Here is a 20,791-nt window from a genome sequence, read left to right as displayed (position 1 = left end):
CAAATCCTTCAGATTAATCAGATGACCAACTCATTCAAATTTACATATTTCTAATTTACTGAATGGTCCAATTGGATCATTCTTTTACTGTTAAAGTGAAATTGTTTAGCTGGTACCCCGAGGATGGAGGGAGGGGCCATTTGATATTAATAAACACGCACATATACAGTCAGTGAACCGAATGAATGTAAAGAATACATCAGGTGTATTGTTTGTTTTACTCAAAGACTAAAAGCTGTTATTGCACAGCATAGAGTTACAGATGCTATGAACAGATGTGGCTTACTTGTCACGTTTCTCTCTTGAAACATAAAAAGAATGTGAAAAACTGTTACATATGATTACTAAAAGCAAATTCTCCTGTTTTAAACAAGACCAAAAACACCATGATACGATGTGTAGATTCTGAGGGACAGTAATCTTCACAGAGCGCGTTTGACATCTGAACCAGTGAATGGAGGCTGGACGGCTGCTCCAATCTCTATCAGTGCGACTGACTTTTTTCTCTCTACAAACAACGCGATTTTGACCCGGTGCGACTTATAGTCAGGTGCGACTTTATTTCCGGAAAATACAGTTAATAAATAAATGAATAAAAAATGATTTGCTGTGCCGTTGCAAGAATTAATTTTCAAGAATAAATCTTCAAATTGGAAAAGACAAAAATTTGTTGTTTTTTCATTATCCAATTAGCGCTCTTGGCATCTGTGACCTCATTATACAGCATACGTCCTGGTTACTTGCATAACCTCCGTTCCCTGATGGAGGGAACGAGATGTTGTGTCAATGTAGTGACACTAGGGGTCACTCTTGGGAGCCCGAGACACCTCTGGTCTTTGATAAAAGGCCAATGAAAATTGGCGAGTGGAATTTGCATACCACTCCCCCGGACATACGGTTATAAAAGGAGCTGGTATGCAACCACTCATTCAGGTTTTGTGCTGAGGAGCCGAGACAAGGTCCCGGCCATTTCAGCGGGTAGTTCAGCGTTGTGGTAGGAGAGACACAACGTCTCGTTCCCCTCATCAGGGAACGGAGGTTACGCAAGTAACCAGGACGTTCCCTATCTGTCACTCACTCGACGTGGCGTCGATGTAGTGACACTAGCGGTCCCTATACGAAATGCTGCAACTGGCTGAACTGTGTTACGTGAACTGGCGGTGTGTGACGGGCAGACCACTGTGTGCCTCATAGCCAGCGCACCAGGCCAACACGGAACCTCCCCCAACACTGTTATGAGTGTCGAACGGCCCTTTGGGGACAAGTCGACTACCCAAAAGATAGAGACGGGCTAGCCCAGTCGTGGCCTCTTAACCCCTTTTTATCCCTCTCCCCCCAAAAAAGGGAATTAACCGACTGGGGCCACCAGGTCTAGTCGGGGGGTGTCCCTCCCAAGGGGAAGACACCGCGGAGACCACACCCCAGGAGGGCAGTCTTCAAAGAGAGTGCCTTAAGCTCAGCTGACTGCAAGGGCTCAAAGGGGGCTCTCTGTAGACCCTGAAGAACTACAGAGAGGTCCCATGAGGGAACAAGGCGCGGTCTGAAGGGATTCAACCTCCTGGCGCCTCTCAGGAGCTTTCTTCACTTCTGCATGCAGCAAAATGCACAAATATAGAACACACTGTTTTGTGTGCTCATAATACAATCCAAAATACAAACTGGTAATTTTATACAGTATTTGTGATTTAATGCACATATAAATGACAAGGCATTTGCATTTGTACAATTACATATTGCATTTTACTCTTTCCGTGGTGTTGTTTCACAAATATAAGTGGTTTGATCGGTTAACGCACTGACTTTAATGATTAATGGGGTTTGTGATTAATGTGATGCTAATATACCGTGTCACGTCAGACTGTCTGTTTCAACAAGCCCAAGTCTGCCTTTCCAGAATCAACAAACTCTACCGTTAAAACTATTTGTAAGGAATAATTGTTACGGTTGCTGTATATAGAGACAAGGACCCAAGCGCAGATTAGTAGACAGATGATTAATTAATAATGGAGCAGTGCAAAAAGGGATATAGAAATATGGACCACTGGAGGACTTGTAGAGGTAGATGAGATGGGAGCTGATTATATTCGACCCGAGTGCGGAGAGATGAAACACAGGGGAAGGACTGCAGACTGATCCCTGGGGTCTGAGGAACACAGGAGGCACAAACTGGGCTGGCAACACAGAGAGAATGTTCAGTAAAACTGGAAGTCTGTGATCCGTTTCAGAGAACAGTGCCATGCTCAGAAAAGAAAACAAGGATCAGAAAACAAATAAACAGGTAAAAAAAAACAGTAGTAGCAGGTAAAAAAAACAGCAGCAGATAAATGAACTGGAATATCAGAGAGAGCCGTTCTCAACACTGGATAATCAGACAGAGAAGTTCTCATGAGAAATCCGGCAACCAACTCAGGGGCCGTTTATACAACAACGTTTTCAGCCAAAAATGGAAAACTTTTTTGTTTTGTCTGTTAGTTTACGTGACAATGGCATATTGGGGCCTGAAAACACAAACTTTTGAAAACGGGTTTCAAAGTGCAAGTTTTTGAAAACGATGCCGTTATCGTCTCCGTGTAAAAATGTGTGTATTTGTGAAAACGATGAGGTCATGCGCACGCGTATTACGTGTTCAGTCTATAGGGTACTGCGAGTACTTCAAAACAATGCACGAGACATTCAAAACTACAATGGCGGACTACAGGACTGTGTTTGTGCTGCTCAAGATTTAGAGTTTGTTGACGCTTCTCCAGCAAAGTAACTGTAGTAATAAAGCAACCTCATCGTCCGTCCAGACAAAATTGCTAGATGCTTTCACCATCTTCATTGTTTGTATTCACTGCTCTGTGGAAGAATGCTTATATGCGCAGGCACTTAGTGTTTCTTTACAAAGTGACATCGCCAATGCCTGGCATGCATAATACAGTGTTTTTAGTAGTTTTTGCAGATCCGTGTGAACGGGGATCGTTTTGACAATGTTGTCGTCTGTATGTGAAACTTTTCAAAAACTCAAAGGAAAAACTTTTCAGTTTTTAGTACATCATTGTCGTGTAAACGTACCCTTAGAAAACAAAAGAGTATATATAGGCTACAACAAGGAGAGGTGGAAATGAGCCACAGGTGATTGTGATTACACAGATGAGGGTGTGGTGAGAGGAAACAAGCCACATGTGAGGAGTAGCGAAAGTGTGTGCCAGACCTGAACACAATCAGAGGCCATGTGCTTCAACACAAAACAAAAGGCAAGATAATGAACAGAGAAACTGGCAGAATGACAGGATCCAGTCACAATGAATAAAAAGGAACTGATCATGACAATAATTGACAACGGACTGTTGAAATCTTGATAAATAATGCACACCTGAAGTGGTAATGCAGCCAATTATTCTGCTTATACCGTGGTTACCACACCTTAAGATATCGATCAGGGTTTTATCTCAAGACATTTTCTGGTTTTCGTCCCTAAAATGCTCTTGTGAGTGGAACTATTTTCTTCCGCCCATGATTCAGCGTCTTGCTTCAATACAGTCCGAGCCTCTGTTGCTAGTTCGAAAATGTCACTTTAGAACTAACAACAGAGGATTGTGAGTCTGCCGCTGCTTTACTGGAGCACTTACTATAGTAATAAAGTAGTGCGATTGTGTGTGTGTGTGTGTGTGTGTGTGTGTGTGTGTGTGTGTGTGTGTGTGTGTGTGTGTGTATGTTTGAGTTATTGAAAGAGCTCAGAACTCAAAAACTGAGAGAGATCGCGTGTGGGATTACCTTTAGCCTAATTGTTGTAGCTCTCATCAGAAGTAACATTGCTTAAAAATAGCCAAAGTAAGTGTGTGCGTAATGTGTATATGTATGTGTGTTCACTTGTGTGTGAGAGTGAAAGAGAGGGGATTAGGAAGAGCGTGAGGGTGCTTCCCACAGATATTTCAGAAAATATAGAAACTGTTGTATTGATCAAGTGTATCTAGCTTTGATAAAGCTCAAGTCTTCGTTGCTAGTTCGAAAAGTCACTTTAGAACTAGCAACGGAGGATGCACTGCTTTTTGGCATTGGAGTAACATGGTAGTGTGTGGGTGTGTGTGTGTGTGTGTGTGTGTGTGTGTGTGTGTGTGTGTGTGTGTGTAAACGAGCGAGAGAAAGAGAGAAACTGAGAGAGATCGCGTGTGGAATTACCTGTGTAAAGTGGCTCTCATCAAGAATAACCACTTCAAATTGCCAAGATGTAAGTTTAAGTCTACTTCTCAGCAGCAGCGTGTCGCCATTCTTGCACAGATTTTGCATTGCTAAACAACTGTTTACAATCCCACAGTCGCAGGGATGCGGTGACTTTGCTCCTTAGAGTGTTTGTGTGAGAGCGAAAGAGAGGAGGAGGGGTAGCATGACAGTGCTTTCTATTATAGCTATGTAAGTATGATTAGGGTGAAATACATTGAAACATTAAAAGTTGTACTTATTAAAAGTTATTTTGGATAATATAAACTGTTGTATTGATAAAGTCGCAGGGGTGCGGCTCTGTACGTTGGTCACGACTCGAGTCGAGTCTCTGTGTGAGTGTGTGTGTGTATGTGAGCATATGTAAGTGCGGCTGAGACGAGGGAGCGCGAGGGCGCTTTTCAACCAAAATTTAAATAAATGTAAGATTTTATAGACATTGTTTGGTGTTCTTAACCGATTTACTTTAACCAATGTCTTTGTTTTAATTGGTTATTTTGTTGTGGTAGCCTGTACGGCTCTTTGAAATAACTAAAATAATTTAAAGTCAAAGTGTATGGAACCGTGATGCGGTCAAGGTCTGGAACTACTTCATAGCTGTGCATTTACTGGAAAATAATTGCACACCTTAGAACGTCCGTAAACCAATCAGAATCAAGCATTTAACAGACCTGTGGTATAAGTTGTACATAAGCATTTCAAATGTGTTGGTTATTGATGAAGAGTATGTTACTGATGAATAGTATGTCAGCTTTGCAGTGGAAAACATGCAACTGGCAACCAACTGAGTGAGTGACTGACTGAGAAAGCTCCTGTCCCATTGAAATTATAATACTTGCCATTTTTGTATTAGATTCAAATCTGTTAACATCTGGAAACAAATTATTTAATGTTTCATGACCCTTTAAAAGAGCAGATATGATAACAATAATAGTGATCAGATTTATAAAATAGAGATTTATAAATTATAAATCATAATTTATGTCAAATCTTAAATTGTTCCTGATCCTGATAGAAATTTAAAGAAGCCCAAATCTCCAATAATGTTTTGGAAACAGGGTGTTTCAACACCACTAACAGCACATTTCTGGGTATTTTAAGTTTATTTCTGGGGTGCCAAAAGAATCCTGAAAGGGGTCATTAATTAGTAGTTATTTTGTATTAGCCATAATAAGTTAATAATTCTCTGAGGCATATAAAAATAAGTAATTATTAATGAGCTAATAGTGAACAACCATAATTTGCTATTGCTTACTGATAGTTATTTAAAAGTAGTGAACAAAGTGTTAATATAATACAGCTGTCTTGCTTTTAATTCCTGCATTACCTATGAATTATGGAACAGTATTGTAAAATGTTACCCTTATTTTTGTCCTATTAAGCATTATTCAAAGTTATGTAGAGTCTATTGTAGTATGTAGGTTACTGATTAAATCTAATTGCAACTTAATCATATACTTGAATAAAATAATTATTGTTATTGTTAATATCACCATTACAAGACACCACCCACATGCAATGGTGTATAATAAATGTAAAAATATATGTTTACATTTCTTATTGTAATGAATTCTGAAAATGACAGTCATTTTCAGAGCTCTAATAAAATTTCCAGAATAAAGTAATCAAAATTATTTTATTTATTTTATTATTTTATTACTACTACTGCTACTACTACTACTACTACAGCAATCAGAAATTTATGTGACATAGATCATCGGCACAGTAGGCTGTCATAGTTTGGCTGCAAAAGCCACACCTTCTTCTTATACATATAAACATTGATGTCACCCACTTAATTTCCTTTTCAGCTCTGGCTTAACTCAGTAAAGAAATGGAACATATTTTAACTGTAACTTTATTGCTCTTTGGGGCGGGTAAGAATGACTATTTTTTGTAATCTCGAATTCTATAATGAAGGTCAGGGCAGGTGATCTTAGATCATTTGGAGAATTATGAAATGGGGAGCCCCACATTTTAACTTATTTAAATTGTAATATTGTAGTGTGCTATGATTTATTTTTATTTTTTAAATGGGTTTCAGGTTTTCTCCCAGTTACGTGTTCAACAATCAAACAGGCACAGCCAGGAGTTACTGTCATAATATGGTGTCAACATAATGTCAGTGTTTCTGGATACATATACTGGTTTAAACAAAATGATGGTGCTGTGCCTATGACTATTGTGTCCATGTTGTACAGTGCAAGTCTACAGAGCAGAGTGCAAATGTATTTCAACAGTTTCAAAAAAGACCACCTGGTCATGGATCTGTTCAGCAAAAGTACCACTCTGACAATAATGAATGTGAGTATTTCTGATTCTGGCTTCTACTTTTGTGGAGCTATGGAACACCAAGTACATTTTGGCAGTGGAACACAGCTTGAAGTTAAAGGTAATGTTTTTAAACATCATTACTTTATTGTCATACCCTTAATTGTCCTAACTAAATTATTTTAGTCGGCATCTTATTCTTCATTAGGATTAAGTTTTTTTTTTGTTTTGTTGTTGTTGTTTTTTGTTTTTCTCATATAGAAAAGAAAGTTGTATCAGTGAAAAATGAGACAGGAATCTCAAAAAAAGGTATGAATTTGAATATACTTTTTAAACAAATTTGAAACAGCTAATTGAAATTAATATTTAATTATTGTTTGCTCAAATGTAACATAAATAATATTTAACTGTATAATAAGATTATTAAATAAAATGATATATTAAAATATAATATAATAAATGTTATATATTTGTGACATGTCATTTTGAATGTCAGTCAGTAAAATTATATTATTTTTTATAGATCATGATACATTTCCTGTGTCTACTGAGGAGTGTTCTCAAGACATATTTTTCAAACTGACCCTCTTATTTGGTGGCATAATTTTTTTTACATTTACTAGTCTTGTCATCTTGGGTATTATCAGGCAACACAAAAGACAGAAGCAGAAAAAAGGTAAAAGCCTTTCCTACATGGTTCATAAATGTTTCAGGAAATATTCAGATTTAGAAAAACAGATCTTAATTATCTCAGTATACTAACAACTGATTGTCTCTTTCTGTATTTTGTGCTAGTCACTAAATGTCAAGAACAAAAACATGATGAAAAGGTAAAGAGACCAAAGTCTTCTAAAGACTAAACCATAAATAAAAATAGTCACTGTGCCCTTCAGTGAAGTACTCAGCTTTTGTTTTCTCCAAGTGTTCAGTATTTATTGACCTTTATATGTTACATATATTCTGCACTATTGTGCTTATTCCTACTGGGTAAAGTCATTTTGAACCCAGCAATGTCTAGTTTTAGCGCTAACCAACCATTTTTTCTAAAACCATTTTAAATCTAAAATAGATGGAATTTGTTTTATAATCTCAATTAAGGGCATTTGGAGGGGACTTGATATTCAAAATCTAATTTAAACCTTGAAATAAACTGAAAGTTTTAGTACTTTGAAAAAAAAAAAAAAAAAAAATATATATATATATATATATATATATATATATATGCTGTGTGTGTGTGTGTGTGTTGGAAGAAAAAAATATATCAGATTTTTGTTTGATACTTTTTTACCAGCCCAAGAGATAGAGGCAGGTGATACATTTCTAATGGAATGTATTTTTAACATTATTTGTCTGTTAAACAGCTTATTTTAGCATACTGTTGCATATATTTTTTTGCATAACATTTTTTATATTAACATTGTATAAACTGTGTGTGTGTGTGCGTGCGTGCGTGTGTGTTTGTGTGTGTGTTACTTTTTGCAGGAGCCTGATTCAGTAGAATATGCTTCAGTGCATTTCTCGAAAATGATACCCAAGACAGCAGAACATGAGGACACAATAGTTGTGTACACGGACAGTACATAAAACATAAGTTTCTTATTCAAACTTAAATTCATGAATTATTGTTTATAGACCTTTATCACACTTCCATGTTCGCAGAGCGGAAGCTTCGCTTAGTAGAGTAAAACAACTTCCGCTGCAGTCTGTTTCAATGGCAGTGCCCACAGCACAGAATTATTATGAACTATTTTATGTACAATTCATCTCAAATACTTAATCTAAACAGACCTACCTCACTGTACAGTCATTACTCAGGGATGATAAAGTAAAGAAAAATGGTGTCATGTTGTTTTATTATTTTAAACAGAATGTGTGTGAGCAGGGAATACTTCACAGAGTACAAGTATGATTTTTATTAGAGGAATGCAAGAATATAATGCAATTGACTCTGATTCTACAGAGTATTTGCGATGATAATGATCACATTGCTTTCATGTACTTACTTTTTATAATCTCCATGTGTGATATAAGATTCGTTTAAAAATGTTCAAATAAAGAAACATTTTCATCCCAGATTCCGGTACAGAAAATAACTGGTTTAATGGTTGTATACATGGAGTTATATCCTCGTGGTTTGAGTACGATAAATGAAATGTCCACTCGCGATTCGTGACCGAATTTAATGTAAATAAAACATAGAGATGAAACTGTCCCAGTGTCTACAACTGTATTATATTTACAAACGGGAGATGAGCATGCTGCAATAGTGAAAACAATGACATTAAAACACTTAAACGCTGTCTCTTCAGAGTTGAGTTGAGCACGATAATCATCTGGGAGTAAGCTGGACAGCACGAGCAGCTCCTGTGAACTGGGAAAACTTTGCGCTGATAATCGCCTCACTCAGATACTATTACATATTAAAGTGCTAGATAACACATGGTGAAGTGTTGAGTTACTCCAAAGATACAATTAAACGGCTGATGTTTACTGCCAAATGGATCCAACTTGGCTTAATTTATTTAGAAAAATTGCAATTGTCCATAGACAGATCGATGGGCAGATGTTTGGTTACACTAATATTGGGAGCCAGATGTGACGACACGCGGACTGTGATAAAGGCCTATTTATACCATGGTCTGTTCGAATACTCGATTCTGATTGGCTGGAATGCGTGTGGTTCAAACAGGTAGTTTCGGTCAGTTTTAATCACCGTTTGATATTAATGCGCTGTTTGTAACACTGAGTAAACTATAGCAACTGAAAACATTTCCTAACCTAATTTTCAACAGAATAGCTAATATAATGGAATTCAGCTTGTTTTGCACGGAGGGTAAGAGAAGGAATTCAGGACCTATTAAATGTGTCTTTTGCAGTCCGGCAAGGCGATGCAAGACGATTTAAACTGTAATGTGTTGTGTATGTTATGTGCCGAAGTGCCGTCTATAGCCTTTAGAGGCTCCCTGCGCTCACATCTCTGACTCAAACGCTGAAGGTGAAGCACTGTTTGTTTACAAAATGCATGCAGCATTTTGGGATGAAGCGCTACTGTTCATGGACAAATTGCAATTTAATTCTCATTTCAGTCAATTGTGCAGCCATGATGTATACCATACCGATGTCTCAGAGGTCCAAATCTGCAGGTTCCAGAGTGTTTTGAATGGGTCACCCCTTATTATACAGTAAGTGCTACTTTTACTGTCACTGCCATGTTTGTAACATCGGTTTTTCCACATTAATGTGAAAGTGACAATGAATAAAAAATAAATAATACATTTTATTTTTACTTTATAATAAGGGGTAACCCATTCAAAACACTCTGGAATCTGTAGATTTTGACCTCTGAGACATTGGTGTGGTATCCATAAAGGCTATAAGATTGACTGAATTAATGAAATTGCAATTTGTCCATGAACGGTAGCGCTTCACCACAAAATGCTGTGTGCATTTTGTAAACAACAGCACTTCTCCTTCAGCGTTTGAGTCAGAGATGTGTGAGCGCGGGGAGCGTCATCTTGCATCGTCTTGCATCGCCTTGCCGGACAGCGAAAGACGCAATTAATAGGTCCTGATTTCCTTCTCTTACCCTCCGTGCAAAACAAGCTGAATTCCATTATATTAGCTATTCTGTTGAAAGTGGTTAGGAAATGTTTTCAGTTGCTATAGTTCACTCTGCTTGCTCTGTAATTTTATGTTGCGAGGGTTACAAACAGCACATTAATATCGAACGGTGATCAAAAACTGACCGAAACTACCTGTGCATTCAACGGTTTGAACCGCACGCATTCTAGCCAGTCAGAATCGAGTATTTGAACAGACCATGGTGTATAAATAAATATATATATATATATATATATATATATATATATATATATACACACTACCATTCAAAAGTTTAGGGGTCACTTACTCATTCTTTCTTTATTTATTTTTTTATTTTATTTTTTTCACATTTTTGAATAAAAGTCATCACAACTATGGAATAATAGAAATGGAAATATGGGAATTATGTTGTGACTAAAAAAATCCAAAATAAATCAAAACTATGTTATATTTTAGCATCTTCAAAGTGGCCACACTTTGCCTAGATTTTGCAAAAATGTACTCTTGCCATTTTCTCAACCAGCTTCTTGAGGTATCACCCTGGGATGCTTTTTAAACAGTATTGAAGGAGTCTGTACATTAGGGCACATTCACTGGTTCAAGCAAAGAAACGGTGCTGTACCTCTTAGGATTGTATACATCATGTACCACTTAAAACTGGATGTAAATCCATATCATTTCAATAATTTTAAACCAGATCATCTGGTTATGTGTAACCAGCAAAAACACATCCCTTACAATATTAAATGTTAGTATTTCTGATTTTGGCCTATATTACTGTGGCTGGGAACGTCATATGACACTTGGTAATGGAACACATCTAGATGTTAAAGGTATCCTTTAATTATGAATAGTACTGTTTTAGAAGAATTGCATGTTTACATTATGACAAGTGACCAAAATTTAAAAGATTGAAACATTATAATTTCGCAAAGTACAGGAGATCGTTCATTGTCAGTTAAATTATGGGTTTCAAGTTTCTTTCCTTTGGATAAATTGCAGGTGGTATGTGATTATTTTGCTTAATGTTTCACATTTGTATTGCCTAGAGAGGAGTGCAGTACTGAATAAAATGAGAGAAATGCCAAAATAAGGGTGTGTTTAGCATATGTTATTTATAACACTCATGCACTATAAGTTGTGAAAATATCAAGCATTCATCTTGATCTTTTTGAATGTTATTGTGCTTTTCATGTTTTCAGCAGATAACAAGAAAAGTCTCAGGTCTACAAGAGAATGTTATGGAAACTTATTTCATAAGCTGAGCTTTATTTTTGATGGTGTTATTGTTATGCTTATTATCATTCCTCTCACCCTGGAAATCATTAAGATGCAAGCAGAAAAACGCAGGAAAAAAAGGTAATTCATTTCATGAGTTTAAGTTATAAGCTTTATAGGTGCTTTAACATTATGTGGATGGCAAATATATGTGCAATTAAATAATTGATAACAAAAGATTAGAAAGTATATTTAACATCAATTCTAACATAATTTAAAATTAATGGCCAGATCTATTGTGAAACAAAGAGGTTTCAATTTGAATAAGCACATCTCTGTCATTAGACAATTGTTTAAAATGCAGCACCCAAAAAAAATAATTTTAAGATTTACGCATTTCAATTTCATAACAAAATTTCATCAAAGTGAATCGAGTAATCTTTAATAAAATAAAAAGCTATATATTTTAAGTTTTCTTAATTTTGTTAAACATTACACAATTCAATTTGATGGAATTTTGTTATGAAATTGAAATGTGTAAATATGAAAAATAGGCTTAAATATTTATTTTTAGTGGCAATCCATAGGAGTTATATTATTATTATTCCGTAACATAAATATTTAAATATAAATGTTTATGATTCCTTAAATATTTTAAATTCTTCATTATTTATTTTGTTTTTCTAACTTTCTTCTAGTTACAGAACTTATTTAAATACAATTTGATAACATATCCATTGTATAGTTTTCTATAGCTTGTTTAAGTGATTCTGTTGTTAAAGGCATCTTTAAATCTATTGCAGGAGCCACATTCAGCAATCTGTGCTGCACTACCGTTATCAAAACAGAAAACCAGGAGAGCAGAGAGACATGCCGAGGATACAGTTGTTGTATATTCAGCTACAAGATAATAAACATAGTGTATTAATGGAATGTTCAAACATTTTATGTTATGTTTATAGGCCATTTAGCAAGCTGGAATTTCACTAGTTTAATATTTATATTATATTATTAATGTAATAAATCATTTTTACAGTTTAAAATTTATGTGAGGTCTGCAATAATAAATATTTATAACCCAACAAAGATTGTGTTAATTAATTGAATGTAAAATTTCAACTTAGAACTTTAACATAGACTTGATTTTACATCATGATAATTGGACTGGGGCATAACTCAAGAGGCAGGGATTGTGAAATATATAATTTTCTATGCAGGCCTTGACAGGAAGAAGCTTTTCAGTTCAGAGACTTGCAACTTCAGCAGACCAGAATACATATTCAGCTGATACATGACTGTACAAATTATTCCATAACTAAAATTATGCACACGATGACAGTTGATAACAATATAATGCTATGTGAATGATGATTGTTAATGATCATCATGAATACATGATAGTAAGATATTGTGTAATGATGACAACTTGTGTAAAGGGAAATTCAAATAAAACTGAGATGATTAAGAGGAAATGGGCAAACCATGTAAAAATACACACAAAACAGTCACATAAGTCTTTCTTAAATGTCTACGTGCCAGTGTGTGCACCATTTAGTATGAGTGCATCACGGTTTGACTGTTTTCCACCCACCAGACTGACCGGCTCGTTTCTCACACCCCTCACTCACTGCAACTAAACCACACAAACACCATTCACACTACGTGAATCACTTTCCATAACCACATCCAAAATACCCTTTCTTTTTTGTGTTGTAGCTAGGCATGGATGAAAATAACTTCAATAAAAATAAATCAATACTTCTGAAAATGTGTTTATGAAACATCTATGAAAATGTCAGAATTTACTATCTTTGCTTGAACATCTCTGGAAGGAAAATCTTTTAGTCTCTAAATAACAGTTTATTAGTTTTTTTTAATTTTTATGTTAACAAATAACATAATGGTTGCATTTGCAGTGACTAAATGCAGAAATGTCAACAAAAAATAAATGCATGCAACATCACAGACAGAGATATTCTGATTAAAGCTAAAGCTGAAATGCATAGCGAATAGTGTCAAGAGGTCAAATGTTGACAGAAGAAAGATGCCATTTCAAACAAGGCCTTCTTATTGCATGAACGTCATGTACTGTATCTTTATGTATCTCAGTTTTTACAAATGAATCCTTGATGAGCAACTCCCCCTGCTGATGACAGTAATAACAACAGTGGTGATGTGAAAATTAATTGCAGCCCAAAATTTAATACAAGCATGTTTGGTTTTTTTTAACTGAAAATAATAATAATAATAATAATAAATAAATAAATAATACAATAATAATAATAATTATTATTATTATATAAATATATATATATATATATATATATATATATATATATATATATATATATATATATATGTGTGTGTGTGTGTGTGTGTGTGTGTGTGTGTGTGTGTGTGTGTGTGTGTGTGTGTGTATGTGTCAGAGTAAGTAATTGTTGTCTGTTGGATTCTGGTTATTGTGTGTCTTTCTGTTTCAGCTCCAAAACCTGACAATTAAATAAATTCTCTTGTGAAAACGGTTCACGCCGGTTAATGAAATGAAACCTCTTAAAAATATTTGTATAAAGGGAAACAATCTGAAAATAAAAATACTTTTTAGCTACTTTTATAGTATTGTGTTTTCATGTTTCTCAATGCACAACTGTCAATGCAATTTTGTGCATTGACAAGGCCTGCAGATGCATACATCCCACATGTTTGTTCCTTTCACACAGTTGACTAATGTTTTCACAAACAGCCGCGAGCCACCAAACACATTCACCTTTAAAACAACAATCTCAAACCACTGCGCTCAGGCTGCGGTCAACCTTTGACTCTAAAAATAAAGAATAAACACATTGCATTTAGCAACACTGTGGGCAAAAGTTTCCATATATCATCACACAATTGTCAGTGCTAAGTGCAGACACTTGTGATCTGGTCATGTTTAGCATTGCTTTATAGTATAGTGATTATTCCTGGCCCTCATTTAAAATCCTGAATTATTGATTGTGAATAGGTTTAAAACATTCTTATGACAAGAAGTGTTTTATATATATAAACGCAGCAAAAAAAAGAAATGTCCCTTTTTCAGGACACTGTATATTAAAGATAATTTTGTAAAAATCCAAATAACTTTACAGATCTTTATTGTAAAGGGTTTAAACAATGTTTTCCATGCTTGTTCAATGAACCATGAACAATTAATGAACATGCACCTGTGGAACGGTCATTAAGACACTAACAGCTTACAGACAGTAGGCAATTATGGTCACAGTTATAAAAACTTAGGACACTAAAGAGACCTTTCTACTGACTCTGAAAAACACCAAAAGAAAGATGCCCAAGGTCCCTGCTCATCTGCGTGAACGTGCCTTAGGCATGCTGCATGGAGGTTTGAGGACTGCAGATGTGGCTAGGGCAATAAATTGCAATGTCTGTACTGTGAGATGCCTAAGACAGTGCTACAGGGAGACAGGAAGGACAGCTGATGGTCCTCGCAGTGGCAGACCACGTGTAACAACACCTGCACAGGATCGGTACATCCGAATATCACAACAGCGGGACAGGCACAGGATGGCAACAACAACCGCCCGAGTTACACCAGGAGCGCACAATCCCTCCATCAGTGTTCAGACTGTCTGCATTAGGCTGAGAGAGGCTGGACTGAGGGCTTGTAGGCCTGTTGTAAGGCAGGTCCTTACCAGACATCACTGGCTGTTCAGGGACACATTATTCAATTTCTGTTGGTGACATGTCTGTGAAACTTGTTTAACACTTGTTCAACAATAGTTTTTGAATCTTTTTATGTTCATACAAATATTTACACATGTAAAGTTTGCTGAAAATAAAAGCAGTTGAAAGTGAGAGGACGTTTCTTTTTTTTTTTTTTTTTGCTGAGTTTATAATGGATTAAACTATGCCACATGCACAAATCCAAGGTGTGGTACTTTAATGAACTAACTGGAAATTTAACTGTATGCTCAAAAGCTCAAGGCACAGCTGAAGACCTGGAAGTGCACTCCAGAATTCTTAAAGCTATGTTCTAACTAAAGGCCATTTGTAATATACAGTATATTGTAATATAACAGTGTGCTATGGTAGTTTGACAGAGTGGATGTGTCATGCACATACATTATGGGGTGCCTGTCCATTAGTTGCCTTGTTTTACAGGATAATTATGCATTGTGTTAGTGGACATGGGGGAGCTATATGATATAGCTGATTGCAAGGACCAGGCTGAGGTGTGCGTGGTTTGATAAAGGTTTTTAGGTAACAGGGTAACAGACCCTTGGCTGCACTGTAAAGCCATAAATGTGTTCTGGAGATTAAATATTAGTTAAACAGCAATGATTTTATGTGCTGAAGGAGTCATATAGAAGATGCAGGTGCTAAGTGAGAATTAGGGGTCTGTGTAGAATAAGGGTAGAGTAAGGGTCTATTTTTATATATTTATTTTTTAAGTTGTGCATTAAAGAGGCCTTTTGTGTGTAATATAGCTGTTTGTGAATGTAAAAGGTCTGCAAAGTTACAAAGCTCAAAGTCCACGCCAAAGGGAGTTACTCTCTCTCTCACAGAAAACACTGCTCCTGAATTTTCAGAAATGCCTGGTTTGCAGTCCAGCCATTACTTCCGTGACATAACTACATCACTATGTAACACATTTGCATAATGCCCGCCTCAGGAATGCACTGCTCAGGAAGCCTCCAGAGCTGAAAGTCAGTTATGGTAAGGGGCATATGCTCTAAGCAGTTGACCAGTCACAACAGACTGGGCCAGCTGACCAGTCAGAGCAGACTGGGCTTTTCGGAAAGGGGGGCTTTAAAGAGACATGAGCTAAAACAGAGCATTTCAGACAGGGTTAAAAGAATTGCTGCAGCAATGTACAATATATATATATATATTTTTTTTTACATTAAAGCTTGTAAACCTATTCTAGTAGACCCCCAAAATAAAATGATGAACCTGTAAATGAGCATAATATGGGCTCTTTAAGTGCTAGCAAAGAGCAGACGCTGTGATGTGTTCCATATATGTAAATTTTTCATCCAAGAGACCGTAAGTGTAAGTATAAAAATGTAAAGGCCTACCTACCATCACACGCAGACATGTATAGGCCACATGTTTTGGTACCGCATCTGAGAGAACAAAGTGCAGTGTATTGTGTGCAATGTAAGATTATCACAAAAAGATTCACTGCTGATGTCGAAAACAGCTTCCCCTGCTGTCTCTTGGGTTCTGACCATGGCGTTCTTAAAGATGGATAGAATTAGCATTAACTGACCTGTGCTTATTACATTGGATAAATTGAGAGACTGCCACATGAGCATGCAGGTATTGTAAAGGATGTAGACAGGGGATTTACGTAATTCTGCTTTTACAGAGCATTTACAAAGTATTGGAAATTTACAGAAGAAACCTAGGAACAACAACAAAAAAGCCACATCACATGAAATACTTGTTTGGTCAGATGTCTTAACGGAAATAACAACAGCCAATCAGACCCTAAATCAACTAACCATCATCTAAATAGTAAGACAGACGCCCCTAAACCCAGAAGTTTCACACCCAGATGTCTTGGCAACACTCCATAAGATGTTGGTAGATGTATAGTCTTTAAGTATGTTTAAACTTCTTTTGATGCTTTTTCTACTCTTTAGGACAGGTATGTGTGCTGTGGAAAAGAGATTGTTTTGGTTAATTCATACCTTCTCATATTTTGAACTAGGTGCTATTTACAGTAGATGCAGCTGACATTTCCATCACAGCTTGTGCTTTTGTGCTCCACAGACTACTTCTCATCAGCTGCTGTAGTTCAAACCGATGTCTTGAAGACCTTTTCTGCAGGTGAAAAAATAACTTTAGAGTGCACTATATCTCAAAGCCATGAAAACTACTTCTCCTGGTTCAAGCAAGCTCTAGGGGAAGCTCCGGTGTGCATCCTCAGTCTGTATGCTGATGCTTCAGGAGCAACATTTTTTGGAGACTTCAAGAAGGACAAAAGATTAACAGCTCAAAAGAAAGGGAGCCATTTTGCTTTAATTATACAAGATGCAAAGCCTTCAGATACTGGAATCTATTACTGTGGTGCTCGTGGCTATGATCTTATCATCTTCAGTAATGGACTGTTTTTAAATTATGAAGGTAAGCCATCCAAGCAAAAGGCAAAAAAGTGCAGTCATATTGTAGAGAGGATTTTGGTCCATATTGAAAACCTGAAATTCAAAATGTAATTTAAACCTGGAAAATAACACACACACACACACACACACACACACACACACACATATATATATATATATATATATTGTAAAAATGCCACATTAAATAGGTTGTATGCAATGTGAGATTTCTTTGCTTCAATTAAGGCACACATGATTTTTTTGGAACATTTTTAAATCATGCTGGGATAACATGGGTCATCAGATTTTGCACAAACTTGTGGAATCCACACTGAAAAAAAGACTAGTTTGATTTATATATTTTTAACTAAATTGTAATGGTTTAAAATAAAAAAGTAAAGAAATTCTAATTTTCTTAATGACATAATATTGATTAAAGTTAGAGACTAAATTTAACTTTTTAATTTTAACTAACTTACAAGTTTAATGCACATGGTACTTAAATAAACTTAGAAAAAAATTAATCACATTTTTTAAGAACATTTCATATTTAGAACCTACCTTATAAAGACATATTTAATCATGTACCACAAGACATACAGTTTGGAAGCCTTTTAAAGGGAAGCTTAATGCATGCTACAGTATGCAGTCTTTTTGACAGCATTGTCTTGCATTACTGGCAATAGAAACAAGATACAGAGCTGGACACACAGACCTCAACACTAGGTGCACAAAATATGATGACGGCAATGATCAATAATCTTGTAAAGATAACAAAAATTCATAAATAATATTTACTTATTATTATTGAGTACAAATGTAGAATGTACTTAATCTTTTCTGTTATATTTACTTCAAAGCAAAATTATTTTTGAAGCGAATACCAGCTAGATTACATGCTGCCATTTAAGCAGATTATCAGAACATTCTTAATTCATTTTAATTTTTCAATTTAACCTATCACTCAGATTCATAGCTCTAATTAAATACCCACTTATCCTTACACCCGTTTTTCTCTTGAATTGTTATGCTGATAATATAATTTATAATAATAATAATAATAATAATAATAATAACTGTATTAAAATTTTAAACAATTCAAAATAGACACATTATCACAAGTGGACTTACAAGACTAGTGAACCCCAAACAGTACACCACTAAATTTGTGGCTTTTCTAATTCTAGGGACAACTATAAGACAGCATCATTATATTGAGCAAGCTTTGTCTGGATTGGGCTCAGGTACTCAAAATGATCATGAGTTTAACCCAAGAGACTCTGTGAATTTGCATTGTTCTGTCCTTACTTCGAGATGTGTTGGGAATCAGAATGTCTACTGGTTTAGGCATAAATTGGGAGACACTCATCCAGGAATCATTTACACGCATGGAAACAAAAATGATCAATGTCAAAAAAGCTCTCAGAAAGATTCCCATACACAGACTTGTATGTACAGTCTCCCCAAGAGGAACCTCAATTTAACTGATGCTGGTACTTACTACTGTGCTGTGGCCATATGCGGGGAAATACTGTTTGGGAATGGAAGTAGGATTGAAATTGGAGGTAAGAGAAATATATACCACTTTGAATACTTAAACTTACTTTCTCTCTAAATTAATTTTCTTTGCAATCTTATCTTTTCTCCAGATACTGAGTCCACCTGGCCTGATTTAAAAGTCCCATCTTTGGCAGCATCAAATATATTGTGCTTGGTGATCATCGCTGTCCTTTTATGTAAAAGAACGGCAAAAAGAAAAGAAATAGTTTCTGGTAAGTCATTCCCACCATAAAAAATATCCACTTATGTCCATATTGTATAATTTTTGATTGAATAATTAACATGCTCTGAATGTCTAAAGATCTTGACACTGATTGTATGGCTTATCATTAAAATTATTTACGATTAAATATCAGATTACTGTTAGTAACATCAGATTCTTTACAGAAACTGCCCTACATACACCACTATCTGTGTCTCCTGCTAATGAGGTATAATATTATACATAAAACTATACTGTGTGTGTGTGTGTGTGTGTGTGTGTGTATGTGTGTGTGTGGATTACAATAGATTATGTTATATAAAATAAATTATTTTGTACAGTATCATTGAATGATAACATTTAAAAAATAGAACACTATGCTCATCCTTATTTCACATGTTTTATTTATTCGGTTATGTATGGAGGATTCTCTAGGCATAACTGTCTAATTGATATCTTTAGGGTGTGCCAGAGGAGTTAAGCTATGCCGCAGTGAGTTTCTCTGGGAGGAAATTTAACAGACACGAGAGCGAACGAAGCACAGACACACATGTACTATACTCCACTGCTAGAGGTTTAAAATAAATTATTCTGTTGAATGCCATTGGGAATAATATTAAGAGCAATATAGACATAATTATTATTATTATTATAAAATGCATTATTAGTAGTAATAATGACAATAGTAGCCTCATTTTAATTTATTTAGGAAAATGTAATCTTATAAAAGAATTAAAGGATACTACGCTGAAATCTTTGATGTACATGAGTTCTATTATAAACTTTTTTTAAATGAATACCTCTATTTTTACAATTTATTATGATTTGTATTAAGATTTTGAAAACCCTTGTTGTAAAAATGTCAAATATAAGGTATTTTGAAAATAAAACATTATCAACAGTCCTACTGTTTATCTAAGCCTACTCTCAAAGTCTTCAAAATTATTAACATAATGAAGTGGGGAGTGAAAGAGAAATGTTGCATGCATTTTTTTAAATTAGTTATAAGTCATCTTTAGCTGAATGACTCCCCGACCCCAGCACAAAATCATTATGCATCCAAATAATATTTGATTTCCATTTCTTTCTCTTTTTTTTATTTTTTTTTATATTTTCATAATTAACATATTCAGAGTAATAGTGTATAAATTGGCCATTAAAAACACTCCATAATATTTGGGACAAACACTGTTTTTTTTTTTTTTGTTGTTTTTTTTTAACCTGTGCTTGAAATTTCTAGATTTGTAATCAAATATTTCATTTGTATTTAAATGGCACGTTCTAAGATTGTATTAAAGAGTTGTTGTTGTTTGTTTTCATACATTTTGGTTTCATAATGTACAAATAAAAAAATGTACTCTTCCCCATTTCAGGGCACCAAAACCCATTTAATCCCAATTGTTACATCTGTGACTGAAACTTAGTTTTTGAAATGTCATGGGTCTAAGAAGAGTAGTTGATGTATTTTGCACAGAGTTGTCAACTATAAATGACAGTACAGACTGTCTTGATTTCATGTAAACATTTTTACTCATTTGGTGCATATAGTAACATGACCAGAGCCATTTGATTCCACTGTGCCCCTCTGAAAGACGATGTCGTGTAAAACCTTCATAAAAGGAAGCAAATAAAA

At 35.4% G+C, this 20,791-nt stretch overlaps 2 protein-coding genes across 3 annotated transcripts; both read left to right on the top strand.

The window, feature by feature from the left end:
* The first annotated feature begins 6,013 nt into the window (after positions 1–6,013).
* Positions 6,014–12,150, top strand: LOC127418182 (uncharacterized). 2 transcript variants are annotated; one of them, XM_051658741.1, is made up of 8 exons: positions 6,014–6,077; positions 6,245–6,592; positions 6,733–6,780; positions 7,095–7,147; positions 7,267–7,301; positions 7,954–9,653; positions 11,277–11,433; positions 12,096–12,150. In XM_051658741.1, exons 1-6 carry the CDS (start codon positions 6,035–6,037, stop codon positions 7,967–7,969), a joined length of 543 nt encoding a protein of 180 aa, XP_051514701.1. In that variant the 5' UTR covers positions 6,014–6,034; the 3' UTR covers positions 7,970–9,653; positions 11,277–11,433; positions 12,096–12,150. The 2 variants fall into 2 exon arrangements, with proteins under 2 accessions (XP_051514701.1, XP_051514622.1); XM_051658662.1 differs by having other exon boundaries at positions 6,995–7,147.
* Positions 12,151–16,841: 4,691 nt separating this feature from the next.
* Positions 16,842–20,453, top strand: nitr12 (novel immune-type receptor 12). The gene is made up of 6 exons (XM_051657868.1): positions 16,842–16,939; positions 17,065–17,418; positions 18,584–18,961; positions 19,046–19,168; positions 19,344–19,387; positions 19,621–20,453. Exons 1-6 carry the CDS (start codon positions 16,897–16,899, stop codon positions 19,741–19,743), a joined length of 1,065 nt encoding a protein of 354 aa, XP_051513828.1. The 5' UTR covers positions 16,842–16,896; the 3' UTR covers positions 19,744–20,453.
* The last annotated feature ends 338 nt before the right edge of the window (positions 20,454–20,791 follow it).

Source organism: Myxocyprinus asiaticus, chromosome 1 (assembly GCF_019703515.2).
Source record: "Myxocyprinus asiaticus isolate MX2 ecotype Aquarium Trade chromosome 1, UBuf_Myxa_2, whole genome shotgun sequence".
NCBI classification, from domain to species: Eukaryota; Metazoa; Chordata; class Actinopteri; order Cypriniformes; family Catostomidae; genus Myxocyprinus; species Myxocyprinus asiaticus.
Note: the sequence above shows the minus strand (reverse complement) of the source record. Positions and strands in the feature narration are given on the sequence as shown.

Coding starts and splice junctions, on each gene's coding strand:
- LOC127418182 (XM_051658662.1), top strand. CDS start 6,035: ATGGAACATATTTTAACTGTAACTTTATTGCTCTTTGGGGCGG. Junction 7,148..7,266: donor AAGACAGAAGCAGAAAAAAG/GTAAAAGCCTTT, acceptor ATTTTGTGCTAG/TCACTAAATGTCAAGAACAA. Junction 7,302..7,953: donor AACAAAAACATGATGAAAAG/GTAAAGAGACCA, acceptor TACTTTTTGCAG/GAGCCTGATTCAGTAGAATA.
- nitr12 (XM_051657868.1), top strand. CDS start 16,897: ATGTTTAAACTTCTTTTGATGCTTTTTCTACTCTTTAGGACAG. Junction 16,940..17,064: donor TTTTCTACTCTTTAGGACAG/GTATGTGTGCTG, acceptor TGTGCTCCACAG/ACTACTTCTCATCAGCTGCT. Junction 17,419..18,583: donor ACTGTTTTTAAATTATGAAG/GTAAGCCATCCA, acceptor TTCTAATTCTAG/GGACAACTATAAGACAGCAT.